The sequence below is a fragment of the Vigna unguiculata genome, chromosome 7, assembly GCF_037176805.1.
Source record: "Vigna unguiculata cultivar grain cowpea cultivar isolate G323 ecotype 2 chromosome 7, ASM3717680v1, whole genome shotgun sequence".
Taxonomy (NCBI): domain Eukaryota; kingdom Viridiplantae; phylum Streptophyta; class Magnoliopsida; order Fabales; family Fabaceae; genus Vigna; species Vigna unguiculata.
The window spans coordinates 33,131,035-33,147,095 of record NC_140798.1 but is presented as its reverse complement, the minus strand read 5'-3'; the positions used below and the strand labels follow the sequence as shown (position 1 = coordinate 33,147,095).

General features: G+C 33.2%; 1 protein-coding gene across 1 annotated transcript; it reads left to right on the top strand.

Moving 5' to 3' along the window:
• Nucleotides 1-3,926: 3,926 nt before the first annotated feature.
• LOC114191097 (E3 ubiquitin-protein ligase RFI2-like) lies at nt 3,927-15,657 on the top strand. The gene is made up of 6 exons (XM_028080267.2): nt 3,927-4,369; nt 11,238-11,407; nt 12,029-12,087; nt 14,172-14,197; nt 14,293-14,677; nt 14,770-15,657. Exons 1-6 carry the CDS (start codon nt 4,180-4,182, stop codon nt 15,239-15,241), a joined length of 1,302 nt encoding a protein of 433 aa, XP_027936068.2. The 5' UTR covers nt 3,927-4,179; the 3' UTR covers nt 15,242-15,657.
• The last annotated feature ends 404 nt before the right edge of the window (nt 15,658-16,061 follow it).

Genomic DNA, 16,061 nt, shown 5'->3' with positions numbered 1-16,061 from the left:
GTAAGTTTAACAAATTGTATAAAAAGTAATATGCAGTTTCTCACTCATTTGTTCATTGTTCTTTAGTTAGATTGCAAATCTGATTTAACCTTTTTTTTTTCAAAATAGCTACCTAGTGCAAGCAATAAAGATTTATTTATGTAACTTATAATCTAATTAGAAGTACATCTCAATGAATGACAAACAAAGATTATCAGTAAATTTTAAAAAATTGCACGAAAATACAACAAACATAATTTACACTTTTATCACAAGTAGAAGAAATTTGTCATTTAGAACTACAATCAAATTCTAATCTAAGTTTATAGACAGTATTTAAAAGGATCAAACCTTCACCTTTTGGGAAAAAACTCAATTATTCAAACCAGACCACTATTGTGACAGAAACAAGATATAAATCTAAATATTATATTTCGTAGACAACTAGCTTACCTTCTTCAAAGAATTGTTACTATAAAGAAAAAAGGAATTATAATCAAAGTGGGTCAAACGAATAATCTAAAGAAAAAAATTCCTACGATATCACAAAACTGCACAAAAGAAGAAACCCAATATGGTGGCAAAGGGAAAGAAGGAGTTTAAATTGAGAGAAAAAAAATTTATACACGTAAGAAGATCTTGGTAGAGAAGCATGGTTATAGTTGTTGTTGATTGTTTCTGATTCTAAGAATATAGGAAACAGAGCAGAAAAAATTTGAAGGTTCAGGAAAACAAGCAGAGGCGGTGAGGTTTTATAGAATAAATCCTTCCTTATTTACTTATTAACTAATTTAATCTTTAACTCTCTTCCTCTATGTAAAAAACTGTTTTTCATTGTTTTCCTGCTTCCTTCCTTATCTCTATTATTTAATATATTTAATTTCTATGTAAACTAATTTGACCATTCATCTTTTAATTCATGGAAAATTTTTATGAATATTTAAAAAAAAATATCTTTTAACTCTTTCAACTTCGATGATGATTCAAATTATTTTATCTCTTATTTTAATCTTTTAATCTAATTTAGTTTTTATACCTGCCTAGAGTAAGTTTGTTGAAATTCTGCGGAGGTTATTCTTTAAGAGTGAGGATGAGCAAGGGTGTAGAATGAAGTTGCCACAAAACCGATGCTTAAACGAGAATGAGCAAGGATGTAGAATGATATCGCCACAAAACTGATGCTTGAACAAGGATAAGTAGGGGATCACCATGATGTCGACATAAAGTCAACACTTGAGCAAGGATCAATAGAAGTGTAGAGTGGTGTCGCCATAAAGCCGACGCAGGAAAAAGGATGAATAGAAGTGTGACGACACTGGAGCAAAGAATAGTAGAGTTATAGAGTAATAATGAGTCAAGATTAACGAATATGTCATCTTAGAACCGACCTCCCCGTAAGAGACTAAAGTGGGAAGGAGAATATTCCAGAATATTAAGAAGAACATTCCAGAATGTGAAAGAGAATTTTAAAGAGAAATCTGATCTATGTTTGGTATATCTACATTTGATAAATATAAACCATATTAAAAGATATTATTGTTGATATTTACTAAATATCTTTTTTGTTAGATTATATATATTAGAATATTTGATTACGTAAATATACAAAAATTATACCCAAATTATTTATAAATAAGAGTTTATAAATAAGAGTGTTACTCTCATACTCATAGTCAAGAGACATAATTATTTTTGTCCTAAATAAGTCATTAGCATAGATAAAAATACTTCCTTTCTTTTATTTTCGATACGAGATTATTCACTTGACCGGAACAGTTTTAATATTTTGATAATTTTAGCTTTTGACTGCAATGGTGATTAATGCATATTGAAACAATAATTGTTACTTAGCTTTCATTTTTTATTCAATTTTTTATAATAATGGTTATTATATTTAGATGAAAAATATATTTTCAAAACTTATCGTTGAATATATGTATATATCTAAAACGTTGCATTAACTGAATTATTTAAATGCCTGTTTTTAAAGTTTAAAAATATACTATTGATTTGATTAATTTTGTCTGCCAGTTCGGATCTTATGAAATTTCATATACAAAATCAAAATATGATTATATGTGTATTTATATTAAATTAAAGAATATGTAATAATGAATATAATATAAGATACGTGAATATAGTTTTATGTATATGTATATATGTGTGAGAGAGAATATCCCAGAGATATATTCTTTTCTATTTTCTTTTTTATTTTGCATGACATGATGTGCAATGAATGAGGAAGTGGGATTAGAATAAAGAATAAAGGTCAGACAAAAATGTTGACCACTGTCAATAGGTATTTTTTTATAAATAAAAATCTTTGTGGGAAAGAATTGTGACTTGAAAGAGAAAAAAAGTTATCTTTAACTCATTTGTTGGTATTCTATTTATTTTTAATATAATTTAAAAGATTTTGAAATCACCAAATATTCTTTTCATATATTTCAAAATAAAATCAAAGATGACAATAATATGATTAGAAGCAGACATTATAATAATATTTTCTAAATCTGGAGTTTAAAGTAGAAAAAATAATTATTTAGTTTTAATAAATATGTAATGATTTTAGTTAGTAGATAAAATATTACTAATTACATTGTTATATAATTAATAACAAAATATGATTATATACATATGTGCAATGTATATACAGTTTTTCAAATAGTATTTCAATTTTTTTTAAATAAATATAAATATTTAATTATCTATAGGAATAAATATAAAACACTTAATAGATAAACATTTATACATTATAGTCTATCATCTCAAAACTCATGCATCTTCGTTACTCGTCTTCAACATCTGCATGTTTCTTAACAATCATACGTAGATACCATAACACAATAAAAATAAAGGATAAACTAGTTAAAATTAAAGCATACTACTCATAATATCATCACTAAATCTCAAAACAACAATTTTCATAAAGAATCAATATTTATCATGCATACAAACTTTGAGTTCAACCCTCATGACGTACTCATTCATAAAGTAGATATTTGATTCTATTTTTAAAAAGTTCCTGTGTTAAATAGAGTCATCTTACATCTATCATAACTCATTCCAGTCTCTTGATAACTATAACTATAGATTTATATGTCATGAATAAAGTTTATTTGAAACATAAACAAGTTAATTTAAGTTTATTTGAAACATAGACCAAGTTAACTTTTAATATATGCCGGCTGCGATTTTTTTTTTTCACATCACATACTAAATATAAAAAGCTCATTCGATTTTCATAATTATATATTTTTCTCTGGGTGATTCATATCTCTTTACTGAGTTTATCTTTTTATATTTATTATCATTTCTAAGTACAAATCTGTATATAAACATTACAATGTATAAACTTTTATTCTACCTTTCTATTTTTCTTCACCCACATAATGTTTATTTTTTTCAAAACAATCCACGCAACCACGTTCTAAATTCTAAATTCTAAATTGTTATTTTGACTTTAAACAATAATATTATGTTTTCGAATAACACCGAAAATGACAGCACTGAAACTATATTGTGAATGCCAAATAAATATTTTATTATTTTATTTTACTGTATGACATGTATTTTATACCTCCTGATATCATAGTTTGATCATTATATCTATACTTGTTATCATAGAAAAAAAAATGATAAAATATCATATGTTGAGAATAACTTACTGTTGATGAAAATTTGTATTATATATAAGGAAACCTGGTTGATTATAGTGATAATTTCTCAAAATAAAAAAATGTTATTTTCTGTACATTGCCAGATAATGATCATACATTGACACAAAAAATATAGATACACATATTTTAATCATAATGGGACGAAAAAGGACAGGAGATACAGCAATACAGGAATTAAGTATTTAGAGAAGGTGAAAAAATATAAAAATATTTAAAGTCAAAGGAAGATGAAGACATAGGCAATGAATCTTACCCGTCGATGAAGTTGATTGGACAAGAGTGATCAGAGTCAGAGGAACAATCCAACGATCCCCAATGGATTGAATGGAAGTAAAAAATCGGAAAGAAATTCATTCAATCTTCTTCGGTCCCAAGTCGCAGACCAAACCAAAGACTTCAGATCTCAGATTACACCTCTTCCTTACTTTTCTCATCCTGTTCTAACTCGGACAACAAACAAAAATTCAATCAAACGCTGTCGTTCATTTCTTCTCCCGGTTCTGATTTTAGGGTTTTTGTAATGGGTCTTGGTAACGACGAAGAGGAAGATAATAATAATAATAGCAATAGTAACAAGGTCGATGATGAAGGAGATGATGGATGTGGGAAGTCTTTCGCCTCAGTTTATTGTTCCATTTGTCTGGAGCATGTTGCCGATAATGGGGATAGATCCTGGGCTAAGCTTCAATGTGGTCATCAATTTCATCTTGGTAACTCCAATTTCTCTTCCTCATCCTGCCTGTAGATGAGATGACCTACATATTGTATGAATTATACACTGCATTCATATGTTATGTTTCCATCAGTTAATTGCAACAATTTAGATCTATGATTCGAAAATTTGGTTTTCCTTGTGTTTACAGCTTGTCGATGCATATATAAACCTAATATAATAATAATAATAATTTCATACAACTATTCATGACTTTCATATTCATTGGTGACGAGGTTCTAAAACCAAGGAACTTTGTGATTTATGAATTCAGTTTTGATTGATGGTTTAATTTGAATGGAGAATTGAAGTACATTTAAGGAATGAGGGAATGTGTGTCAGCCACGAGTGGAAGGAAGTTATGGTGGATGGTTGGATATACTTATGTTTTTTCTGGAAACTCTTAGATTAAAACGGTTTTTACAATTTTAATTCATTACATTTGTCGTTTAATATCAATGGTGCTGATTGGGCTAACCACTATAGCAAGTTAGAATTTATGATGATATTTTGAAAATTTATATCAGTTTCAATATTTGTAGCTGGTAGAAAATCATGATTATGTATGGAGAAGTTGGACATTGTCTTGGTCTTGATGAATTGCTCAACCAGAAAAAAAAAAAAACTAACATTCTTGTCTAACTTTATATAAATTTGGTGGAATTTCTGCATAATACATGTAACTGCTCCTGCTTAACAATTGCTTTAAATAACTCTTGTCAACAATAAGAAAATTGGGAGTGTGTGATATCATTGTCTTGGTCTTCTTGAGTTGCTTAACAACAAATTCAGATATATTTTGGCTAACTCTGCGTAAATTTGGTGGATATTTTTTGCATAATATGTGTAGGTGCTCATGTTTATCAGTATGTATTGATTGCTTTTAACAGGTCTTGATAACAATGAGGAAATCCAGAGTGTGGCTTGTTTAATTGCTTAAAGACAAAAATTGTGACATTTTGACTAACTTTCCATAAATTTTGGTGGAATTGCGGCGCAATACATGTTGTTGCTCATGGTTAGCTGAGCAAATTGACTGCTTTTAATAGGCCTTGTAAACAGCGAGAATCTCCACAGTGTGTGATTTTAATATCTTGGCCTTGTTGAATTGGTCAGCAACAAAAAGTGTGGTGTTTTTACTAAATTTGTCCATAGATTTGGTGGATTTTCTGCATATGCCTGGTTGCTCTTGTTTAGCAGTCACCACATATGCTTTTAATAGGTCTCGTCAACACTGAGGAGATCAGGAGTTTGTGATTTCTTTTGTTTTTGTCTGGTCGAATTGGTTAACAAAGAAAATGTGTCGTATTGACTAACTTTCCATAAATTTGGTGGAATTTCTGCATAATATAGGCAGTCTTTCATGTTTAGCAGTATGTATTGATTGCTGTTAGTCGGGTCATCACAACAGTGAGGAACTTCAGAGTGTGTGGTTTCTTTAGTTTTCTGTGGAGCCTAGTGAGGCTATATTTACAAAAGGTATATCAACTTTTTTCCTGAACAGCCGAAATAATGTTCTACATGATTTAAACCCTCCTTATCTGAAGCTTAGAATAAAGATTCTGTTATGCAAATATAAAATTAACAAAATAGAGATTATGGATAACCCTTGTTTTATTGTTCAGGTGCTATGTTAAAAAGAAGTTTGACAATTATACTAAACATCTCATTTTGTTGAAATTTAATAGAGGGGATCTTAGGGGAATAGGCCCCACATGTGGATATGAATCAAATCATTCTATTATAATGTCCAAATCGTTATGGATATAGCACCCCAACAGTTTTGTGAACAATATTAATGAAGTACTCTTATTAAACCTACAACCATAATCCTCTTCGCTAGGGGAAATATTTTCAATTGGTCGTATGGATGTTTATTAGGAGAGTTTTATGGTCTGGATTGAATTAGCAGTGGTCATTTCAATGTACACTGTTTTCTCTGTTGGCAGCTTTCTCTGAGTTTAATGCATCAAGGTCAGGTCAGCAGTGGATTTTGTTAAACGCTTTATAAGAATATTAGAAATAAAATCACTTTTCTTTTCATTGTCGGTTAATATCTGAGGTGCTTTCTGTTTAAGTATTTCTTAGAAGTTAAAATTACAATTCACAACTTGACACTGTCAATTTTGTTCTCATTGTCACAAAACAAGTGAAGGACTCTATGCGATCCTATGATCAAACAGATTCAATCTTGACATGTACACTTTGAAAGTAATTTCACGTGTCATGTCATGTTAAATAAAACAGATATGTACATCGGAACATGGGATTCCCTGAGTTTAGTGCTAATTACACTTACATGCTTCTTGATTGAAAAATTACACTTGTATCCCTTATTATATTGACACCTTCTGTTTTTTAAAAAATTACATACTCCTGAGATTTTTGTTAATGTTTTGGGCCATGTGGATCATATTAGAAGTAAGTGTGGTCCGAAGGAATTAGGTGTAATTTTGAAATCAAGACTGATTTAAATGAATGCTAACCTCAGACGAGGTTACTGTGAATATCCCCTGAGAATGTTATTACGAGTTATTTGTTGTTATTTTTTACTAGCTTTTAATATTTTCATTTTTATAATTGACCCTTCCATATTGATTTATTTGATAATGTAAGCAAGTTAAAGTGTGGCCATTTGGTTTTAATTGTAAAGCATCATATGTTAGGTCCATGAATATGTTTTATCTTCATTAGCCGTAAGAAGAAAGATTTTTGGTTTTAAAGGGTGGACAAATTACTAGCTGATTACTTAACCTTGTGCTGATGTTCACTCCCTATCTTGAAATGCTTCTTTTATGAGTGTCATGCATTTAATATTGCATTTAACACTAACTGACGGTTAAAGTGTTCAATGTTGTTGGTCATACTTTAACTTTGGATAGTTATGGGGCTGATTAAGTTTGTACTAATATTTTCATTGTGAGCTTAGTTTCCTGCATACAATTTGCGGTTTTATTCACATATTGTTTTTATGAATTGTGTCATCTTTGAAATAGTATATTACATTATTCATTGTTTACTCTAGTGCTAAGATCTTTTATTACTATGTGTGTAATGTTAGTATTGACTTTCAATAACTGGAAAATTGCAATCTGAAAAGAGAATAGAATAATAATATCACAAGTATTTCTAGCATAGTACAAGGCTATACATAAGGAAATAAATCACCCCAATAATCAGAAATTATATCCTAATAATCAGGACTAGCTTCCTGGAGACTCCTTTACAGATTCCTTTGATTCAAGGGATTTGAAACCTGATACACTGAAATGATTTACATCTGATTTACAATATCCACATTTTCAGCTTTATCTCTTTCCCCCCAGTTTTATTAATAGATGTCTTCCATTCTTAGCTTGGTAATTGGATCATGGAAACTGGAGCCTTTCAGCCTCTGTGCTGTACATGAGCTATTTGCTCTCTGGATGGAAACACACTAGGTTTTCTGATAGCTTTTCCATGATGGCATGTAAAATGGTTATATATTTCATCATGCTTTGTCCTATACTCCTATCATGTTTGTAGGACTGAGTTATATCAATCGCCAACTTCTGGTTATAATGGAGCGTAATGAGAGCTACTTACTTGACTTCCAAGTTCCAAGTCATCTAGGATGACTTTTATCCATAGATGCAAAAGAACTCCTTGAATAATAGATTTGAATTTTGATTCCGTAGATGATCTAGCTACCGTGTTGTGTTCTTACCTTTTCATTTAACTAAATTTATTTGTAGGAAAGTACAGTATGTGACTATTAATCTTCTATCCACTAGTAGTGAACCTGTATGGTCTGCATTGGCGTGATAATAACCTTGGGAGAACCACACCATAAAAAGATAGTTGTTGTAGTTGGAAAGCCCAACAAGGTCTAGCTAACCCTATTTTAAAATCCTATACGTCGATTGTGGGACTCAAGTCCTATACCAACTGGATTCTAACATCCCATCGTACTCCATTACGATCATGTTGGTTTGTTATGCACTTTCCCTTTGACTACTTTGGTGAGTAGTGCAATACCTATTAGGCTTCTTTGCTGTTGAAAAAAATGTTCCAAGCTCTTCTACTAATTGATAAGAACCTTAAGTGAATCATACCACAAAATCTAGCTATTGTAGTTGAAGAGCCAATGATCCCTACAGTCCACACTAGAATCCTTACTTCAAATATGGGACGGAACTCCCATACTTTGCAATTGGATCCTAACATCACTTTTTCTCTATTCTTGAATAAAACTATTTTTGGGGTTCCCTTGTGAATTGCGTAAAACTCTGTATGCAGATTGAAGGTGAGGTTCTCTTGGGTTGTGCATGAATTGACTAATGAAACTAACTGAATATGCTATGTCTTGCATGTTTAAACAAGATCAGTCTTCCAGCCATCTTCGGTTCATTCTTTTGTCTACTGCAGGTTTTACTTTAGCTTCCCATAGCTTATGCTTGAGATGAATGGAGTAGGGGCTTGCTTGCATCCAATTTATCTTGTTTCCATCCATGAATCTGTTTCATTTTGTAAAAATATGAAGCTCTGTTTGCTGGAGCGTGCCACTTCAAATTTCTTTGTTATTTCATCTAGGCTTTATTTGTCCCAAATTCCTTTAATGACCTTTTCTAACCTTCTTAACCAATGTGTAGGATCTGTAATTTGTAAAGGGCATGCTGCAGGTTGTGCACCTTGTTATTTCTGTTCTTTTTTCATATCTTGGTGGGTTACTCAGATTTTCATACAGAAATACGTTCTTGGCACTGTACTGAATTTACTAACTAAAATGTGTGCCAATGGTAATATAGTTTGTACAGTCCCATAAGTTTCGGAGTAACCTTTGGTTTCCAACCTTTGTATGTTTGCAGAGATTCATCTGCCTTGTACTTTAATGTGAAAATCCTTTTCGAGTCAACAATATTCATCCCTTTTGGTTTGTCAACAGTATCCTGTGTCAGTCTTTTCCAATTCTCATCCTTTTTTATAGCAAAGTTAGATAGAGAGGGTAATGGGGTTCAGTTTCAAGTACCTTTTATAAATCAATGAGAAGATCTAGGTCATCTGCGGGACTTCATTTATTTGTACAGTTCCTTCAACTATCTCAATTTCAAGACTTGGTTGGATTCTTGAACATGTGTTATTTTAGGTTGACTCTTCTTTTCAGTCACTTCAGAGAATCTTGAGAAATTGTGAGTTACTTTGACATTCATATACCAATGGCATAGTTGGGTAACTCATTTTATGGTTCACAGGCTGATTTATGAGACTTTATGTTGGGTTCAATCTCTGACTTAGAAGCAAAGTTTATTGAAGCTGGGGGACCTTATGGCTTCCAGTACTTGCTGACACTTTCAAGAAGGTGATGTTGTTCATCATCTGTCATTGGATTCTTCTTTTTGACTGGCTGATTTAGGACACTTTATGTTGGGCCAAGCTCTGAAGTAGGAGCAGAGTTTATTGAAGCTGGGGTACAACTGGGTAGTACTTGCTGACACTTTTGGTTGTTCAGGAAGTTCACATTGTTCATCATCTATCATTGGAATCTTCTTTTGAGAAGAAATGTTGGAGAGAAAAACTTATTTTCGTTTAAAGGGCATATCAGCAAATATGTACCATTTTTTGGATTAGGGGTCTTAGACCATGTAACCTTTTTGAGTGAAAAATTAACTAAGGAAAAACCCACATGACAGCCTTAGGATCAAGTTTGCCTGTATTGGCTGTGAATATGAACAAAGGTTGTAGACCCAAAATACTGTAGGAATAATTCCATTTACGGTCTTGAAGTAAGTATTAAAACTGTTTCAGAACTCTATGTGACTTGTTGGAGAGGTTTATTTATCATGTATGAAACTGTGAAAATTGCTTGTTCCTAACGGGAATAGAAACCTTTCTTTGAAGGAGAAAGCTCAGCTTTTGGCTGAGAAATTGCTCATTTTTTGCCTTCCCATTTTGCTTGTGTTTACGCATGAAGAATCATGGATGTTCCTTATGATTAAGGAGACAGTTGATTGAAATAGCAATTCATTCCATTGTCTGATCTGAACCTTGTTCTTGGATCCTTAATTGATTTTTAATCATTGAGTGAAAATTGGTATAAAAGTAATCACATTAGATTTTTTCTTGAGAAGATAAAATCAATTGACCTTTGTGCAGTCGTCACTGTTCCCCCCAATCCTAGTTGTCCCACACATTGTATTTTTGGTCTTTCTTATCCGGTCTCTGCTCAAGTAGATGACTGCTGCATCATTTGCCTTTGAGATAGGTGTGAACAATCTGGGATCATTTGAGATAGTTGTTTCCATTGAAGCTTCTGAGTCTTATCTACTAATTTGCAATACTTGATTGGATTTAAATTGCTGATGCAATGGTCTTAAACTCAGATCTTTGATTGGATTTACAGGTTTCTTAAATCAAATATTTTTTTATATGTAAAGTTGGGTCAATATATATGGTGTTTGGTTTTACTGTGGTGGAATTTCATATCCTTTTTTGGAATGGTGGATGAGGCATAAACGTGTAAATCTTATTTTGAAATGAAAGTGCATTTTAATGTCACTTTCTGACTTCACCTTATCCGTGGAGAATGATTCTCTTTTAGGGAGAAGATGGTATGTTGTGTCCCTCCTTCGCCTTTGTTAATCACTTTACAAGGGGCAAAAGAAACACTCATGTATCTTGTTTTGTTTTTCTTACACTGATCAATAATAATTCAGTAGTGGAATATATAGAAGAAATAGTGATGTCATGAGTTTTTCTTACACTGAACAATAATACTTCAGTAGTGGAATTGTGAATCAATAATGATGTCATGAATTTCTGCATGCACTGATTTCTTATTGACAAAAATATATGCAATAGTAATATTCTTATTGATTTACATTATTTAGATTGCATTGGTTCGGCATTCAACGTAAAAGGAGCAATGCAGTGCCCTAATTGTCGGAAGATTGAGAAAGGTCAATGGCTTTATGCTAATGGTAGCCGGTCATATCCAGAGTTTAGCATGGATGAGTGGACACATGACGAGGACCTTTATGATCTCAGCTACTCTGAGATGGTAAGAGTGCTGTTAACTTTTTGTTTGTTAATATTTTAGGCTTGCACTTGAGTGTAGGCTTGCATAAATACTCCTCTATTGATTATGTGTGTGTGCCGCAAGAGAGCGCGCAAGAGAGAGAGACAGAAATTGCAAACTTGTTCTATGCTTGGTTTTATCAAGAAGTCATTCTCTGAATGTTTTATTGGGATTTGGAGCGCATTTAACTATATGCTACATAAAATTATATGAAATTATAGACCAAAAGCAAAAGCAAAAGCGTAGCTGTCTACATTTAAGTAAAAAGGGAAGCTAGTTAAAATTATTTCACTATCTCCTTTGGCCTTAGATGATTGTGAGCTTACTCTGCCTAATGCCTTTACTCCTCTACTTTCTTTCAATCTGCAACTCTTAATGTACCACAAACATATGCTGTTATTGTTTCCCTCCATTTGCCATGTATGAGTTAATAATTCTAGATGAAATTCATTATCCAATTTATTAGTTAGTAGTTGGACTTTGACTTTTAATGGCTGGGATTACCTCTCTTTTAATTGGAGTAGTTTTTTTTTTCTTTTTATGTGGGTGGATAACATCTTGCTCATCATTTTGACTGCCTTTTTAACTGTATGGTGTTTGCAGTCTTTTGGAGTTCATTGGTGCCCTTTTGGCAACCTGACACGACTTCCATCATCTTTCGAGTAAGCCTAATGCATAGAAGCTAATATCTATTTTGTTTCATTGGCTTGGACTAGACATTTGCTGTATTATTTTGTTCTTTATATTGTTCTACCAGAGGCCATGCACTATCGCTCCTTTGTGTCCACATTTTTATCACATTAAAATAATACAATTTTAAGAAATATAATTTTGTAAGAATGGTTTAGAAAAAAAACGTATGTGGTAGTTATTTTTAAGAGGAGAACTTATGTATTTACATTTGAGTAAATAGATCGGGAGTTCTGCAGTTACATATTTTATTAAGTAAGAAATTTTTTAATTTGTTAAAGGATAAAATTGTGTAATTAAAAAATGACACCAAAAGTAGTTACAGAAAGACTGGTTTCAAAACACTCTTTTGCGTAGTTACAGTGTGCAACAACCATATCTGACTTTTATTTATTGTATTGGTGGTTTCACATACATCATTTTAACAATTATTATAAAGGGTTGCTGCAATGGGATGCAATACGCTGAAGTAAAATGTTTTTATTTTAATATGGAACCTAATTAGGTTCATTGAAGTCGAATGTGGTTAAAGCTACTGATTTTATTAATAAATCTGAACCCTGAAGTCCTTGCTATATTTTAACCACTATTTTGGCAAACAAGAAAAGAATGTTGCAAAGACTAGTGGAAATCTTGGGTAGCATCACAATTTTGAAGGTGATGGTGTCAGTAAAAATTTAAAGGTTGTTACTGACTATGTGTTTGTCTGTGCATTGGGAGTTTAAATTGAAGCGCAACTACTAGTTTGAGTTTTTTGGGAATTTGTCATGAAATATGGATAATGGATGAAGACCCAAACGCAAACTTAGTTGCTCCCTTAGCTGTTTATTTACGTGGAACTTCTTTATTTCCAATTGTTTAAATACAGAATGACTTTCGGTGTAGTAGCTAGCTATACCAGACAATGGGATTCATCAAAATCATAATGTATCTGTTTGGTTTTGGGGGGTTTAGTGTATAACCCCCCAAAAAAACTAGGAGGCTTTTCTGTGCTTTCGGAAACAGCTCTTTTAAAATTAGATTGTCTATACCCTTATATTTTGGTGGCTAAGAATTGCATTTTAATTGAAAGCAAGGATGAATACAAGATGGGCCTTTTGTTAGGAGGAATAACATGATTAATAGGGGATGAGAACCAGTTTCTCTTAAAAACAGAATAGCTACTTCTTTTCGGTAATAAAATGGAGAGGCAGAGATGACTAGAGTCAGTTGGGAGTTGTGAGAAAGAAAATTAGAGGGAGAGTTCAAGATATCTAGAATATCTGGTAAGGTTAGGAAATTTATTGTACAACATATCTATTCTGAATCATTGATACCACAGCAGAGATTGATTCTCTTTATCAATAAAAAATATAGTTTGACATATACCTTACTTTCTAGTCCAGTTCTTTCTGCTTGTTCCATGTCTTGGCAGCGTTGCTTCCACCCTAATAATATTTGGGAACGATGAACTTTGAAGCAACCGCCTTCCTTTCATCCTTTTTTCTTCTTTAGTAATGTCATTGGCTAATGAAGTGGGTTTGAGTACTCTTTTGAACTCCCAACAGAAGGCCCAGTTCTTTTTTATGTTGGGCTTAATTGGGCAATATTTCAGTATGTTTCTTGAGATTGCAGTTGCAGCCAAAATGAAGGCCTGTTGCATTAATGCATTTAATCTTTGTGTCTAGGTTGTTGTTTCATCATGCTTCTAATTTGTTGAATCATGAAATAGTTTTCCTACCTTAATGAATGTGCTTTAATTAGATCAGTAAATGGATTCACCCTTGAGGTTTACTTTCCTTACCATGTTATAGAGAGAATAGAGTAGTGCTATATGTTTTGTACAATGTTTTGAATGCACAACCCAAGTTGAGTATTGTCTGTTCAACATGGAGGTTGAGGATGGGGATGAGTTAATTGTGCATTTTTAAAAACATTTTTTTCGTTGTTGATGAATAATTGTTTTATCTTTCAATGTCAAATTTTTAGACATTTTTTAAGAGACTATTCCTCCACACTCAAATGGAAAGTAGTAGCATGCTTATTGAACTAATATTTATATTCCTTATTTTTCCAGGGAAGGGGAGTTTTCATCATCTGCATGTAAGATCCCTTTTGTAGCTCATCACCGTCTCCATTTTTTAAAATGATGTCTGCATGACACTGAACTCTTAATTTACTGGAATGATGAGATGCAGATCATGATGTATTGGGACAACATGCTATATTTGCTGAACATACAGCTGTGTCATCTGCCAGTCATCCTTGCCCGTATATTGCTTACTTTGGACCAATACATCCATCCTCCTCCAATTCAGGTGGAACTGTATCAGAGGCTTCAAACTTCAACCATTGGAATGGTTCATCTGTGCCCAGTGACATACCAACTTCATACTCATTTCCTGCCGTGGATCTTCACTATCACAGCTGGGAACACCACTCCCCTCCTTTCTCCACCGCAAGTACTCGTCTAGTTGCCGCCGATCAGCCATCAGGATCCCCTGGTAGCCAAAGGCCAGTCAGGGGTGGTTCGGATGTACCAAGATCAGGATCTTTCATGCATCCCTTCCTTGTCGGTCACAGGTGCCACTACAATTTAGAGTTGCCTCACAATAGTAAATTACATTTATTTTCATGAATGTAATATTTGTTTCAATGCACATTAATTTCTGCAGTTCTGCTGCCAGAGCGGGGAGCTCAGTTGCTTCCTCAATGATCCCTCCTTATCCTGGTAGCAATGCCCGGGCTAGGGATAGAGTTCAGGCTCTTCAGGCATACTACCAACCACAGCAACCTCCGAACTCAACCACAATGCGGACACCTATCACTACCGGCTCCCGACGATCCAGCAGTCACAGTGGATCAGCTCAATTAGCACCAATAGCCACATCGCCAGACCAAAGTGGTGGCTTTTTTCTAATCCCATCGAGTTCATCAGGGCGCAATTTTCAAGAAGAAAACCATCTACCAAATCACTTCCATGCTTGGGAAAGAGACCACTTGCCTTCATTGTCATTGAGTCATGTTGATAGAGATGCAGGTTGGAGAGCATACCACCAGTCCAGCAGCAGGTCAGAGCCCGGTGCCAGGTCCAGTAGCTTCCGTTTAAGGCACGGATCAGATAGAATGCCTTCACAAAATCGGTAATGCACTTGTATCCTGGTCACTGTGAAGCAAACTACCATTATTATGGAAAATTATGTATGCTTTGAGAAATGTTATATATTGCTTTGGCACTTCAGCCTTTGGGTCTGTCCTGTCATGACAGACTATATACTCTGGCTGGCCTTGGAATTGATTTTTCCAACAGCCACCGGTGTGATGGACATTTGCTTCCTCTTAGTTTATTTGCCTCCGTGGGCATAAAATAAACGTTATATCTAGTTGGGGGAATCAGGATTTGGAAGAAAAACCGGGGCGTTGTTATTTCAGGTGATGAATCAAGTGGATGAATGCAGCTGTGGTTGGATTTGTAGTGAGTCAACTATTTATGTTTCAGAACGATGCTCATGCAAATGCTGTGTATTCAGAATACAAGTAATTTTACCTCTACCCATTCGCAAGAGTGATTTGTAAACTGTTATGCAAGAAATGAGCCAAAAGGTATGAAACTCATGAAAACTCCCGTACCTAGGAATAATGCAAGTTCGAAGGCTGGTTTTAAACACCACTAAGTACCTATCTTATAAAACATTACAGTATGAGGTGGCGTCTATAATAAAATATTATTTAGCTTCTGCAACTTTTTTTTAACTCCTTGCAATTCAAAATTTTCCAAATTCCTTCGAAAGATATTTAAAAAAAAAAAAAAAAAATCAGTTGTCTTTACTATGCACGTTTTGCTGATATGCAGCTAATTGTAAGTGAATTATACATATTTGTCCAATTATATTATGTTTTCATCGTGTCCAATTATATAACAAGCTAAACGTTTTATTTCAAGTACTATTATTTTACTAAGAGCCAG

Coding starts and splice junctions, on each gene's coding strand:
- LOC114191097 (XM_028080267.2), top strand. CDS start 4,180: ATGGGTCTTGGTAACGACGAAGAGGAAGATAATAATAATAATAGCAAT. Junction 11,408..12,028: donor ATCTCAGCTACTCTGAGATG/GTAAGAGTGCTG, acceptor TGGTGTTTGCAG/TCTTTTGGAGTTCATTGGTG. Junction 14,678..14,769: donor CCCTTCCTTGTCGGTCACAG/GTGCCACTACAA, acceptor TAATTTCTGCAG/TTCTGCTGCCAGAGCGGGGA.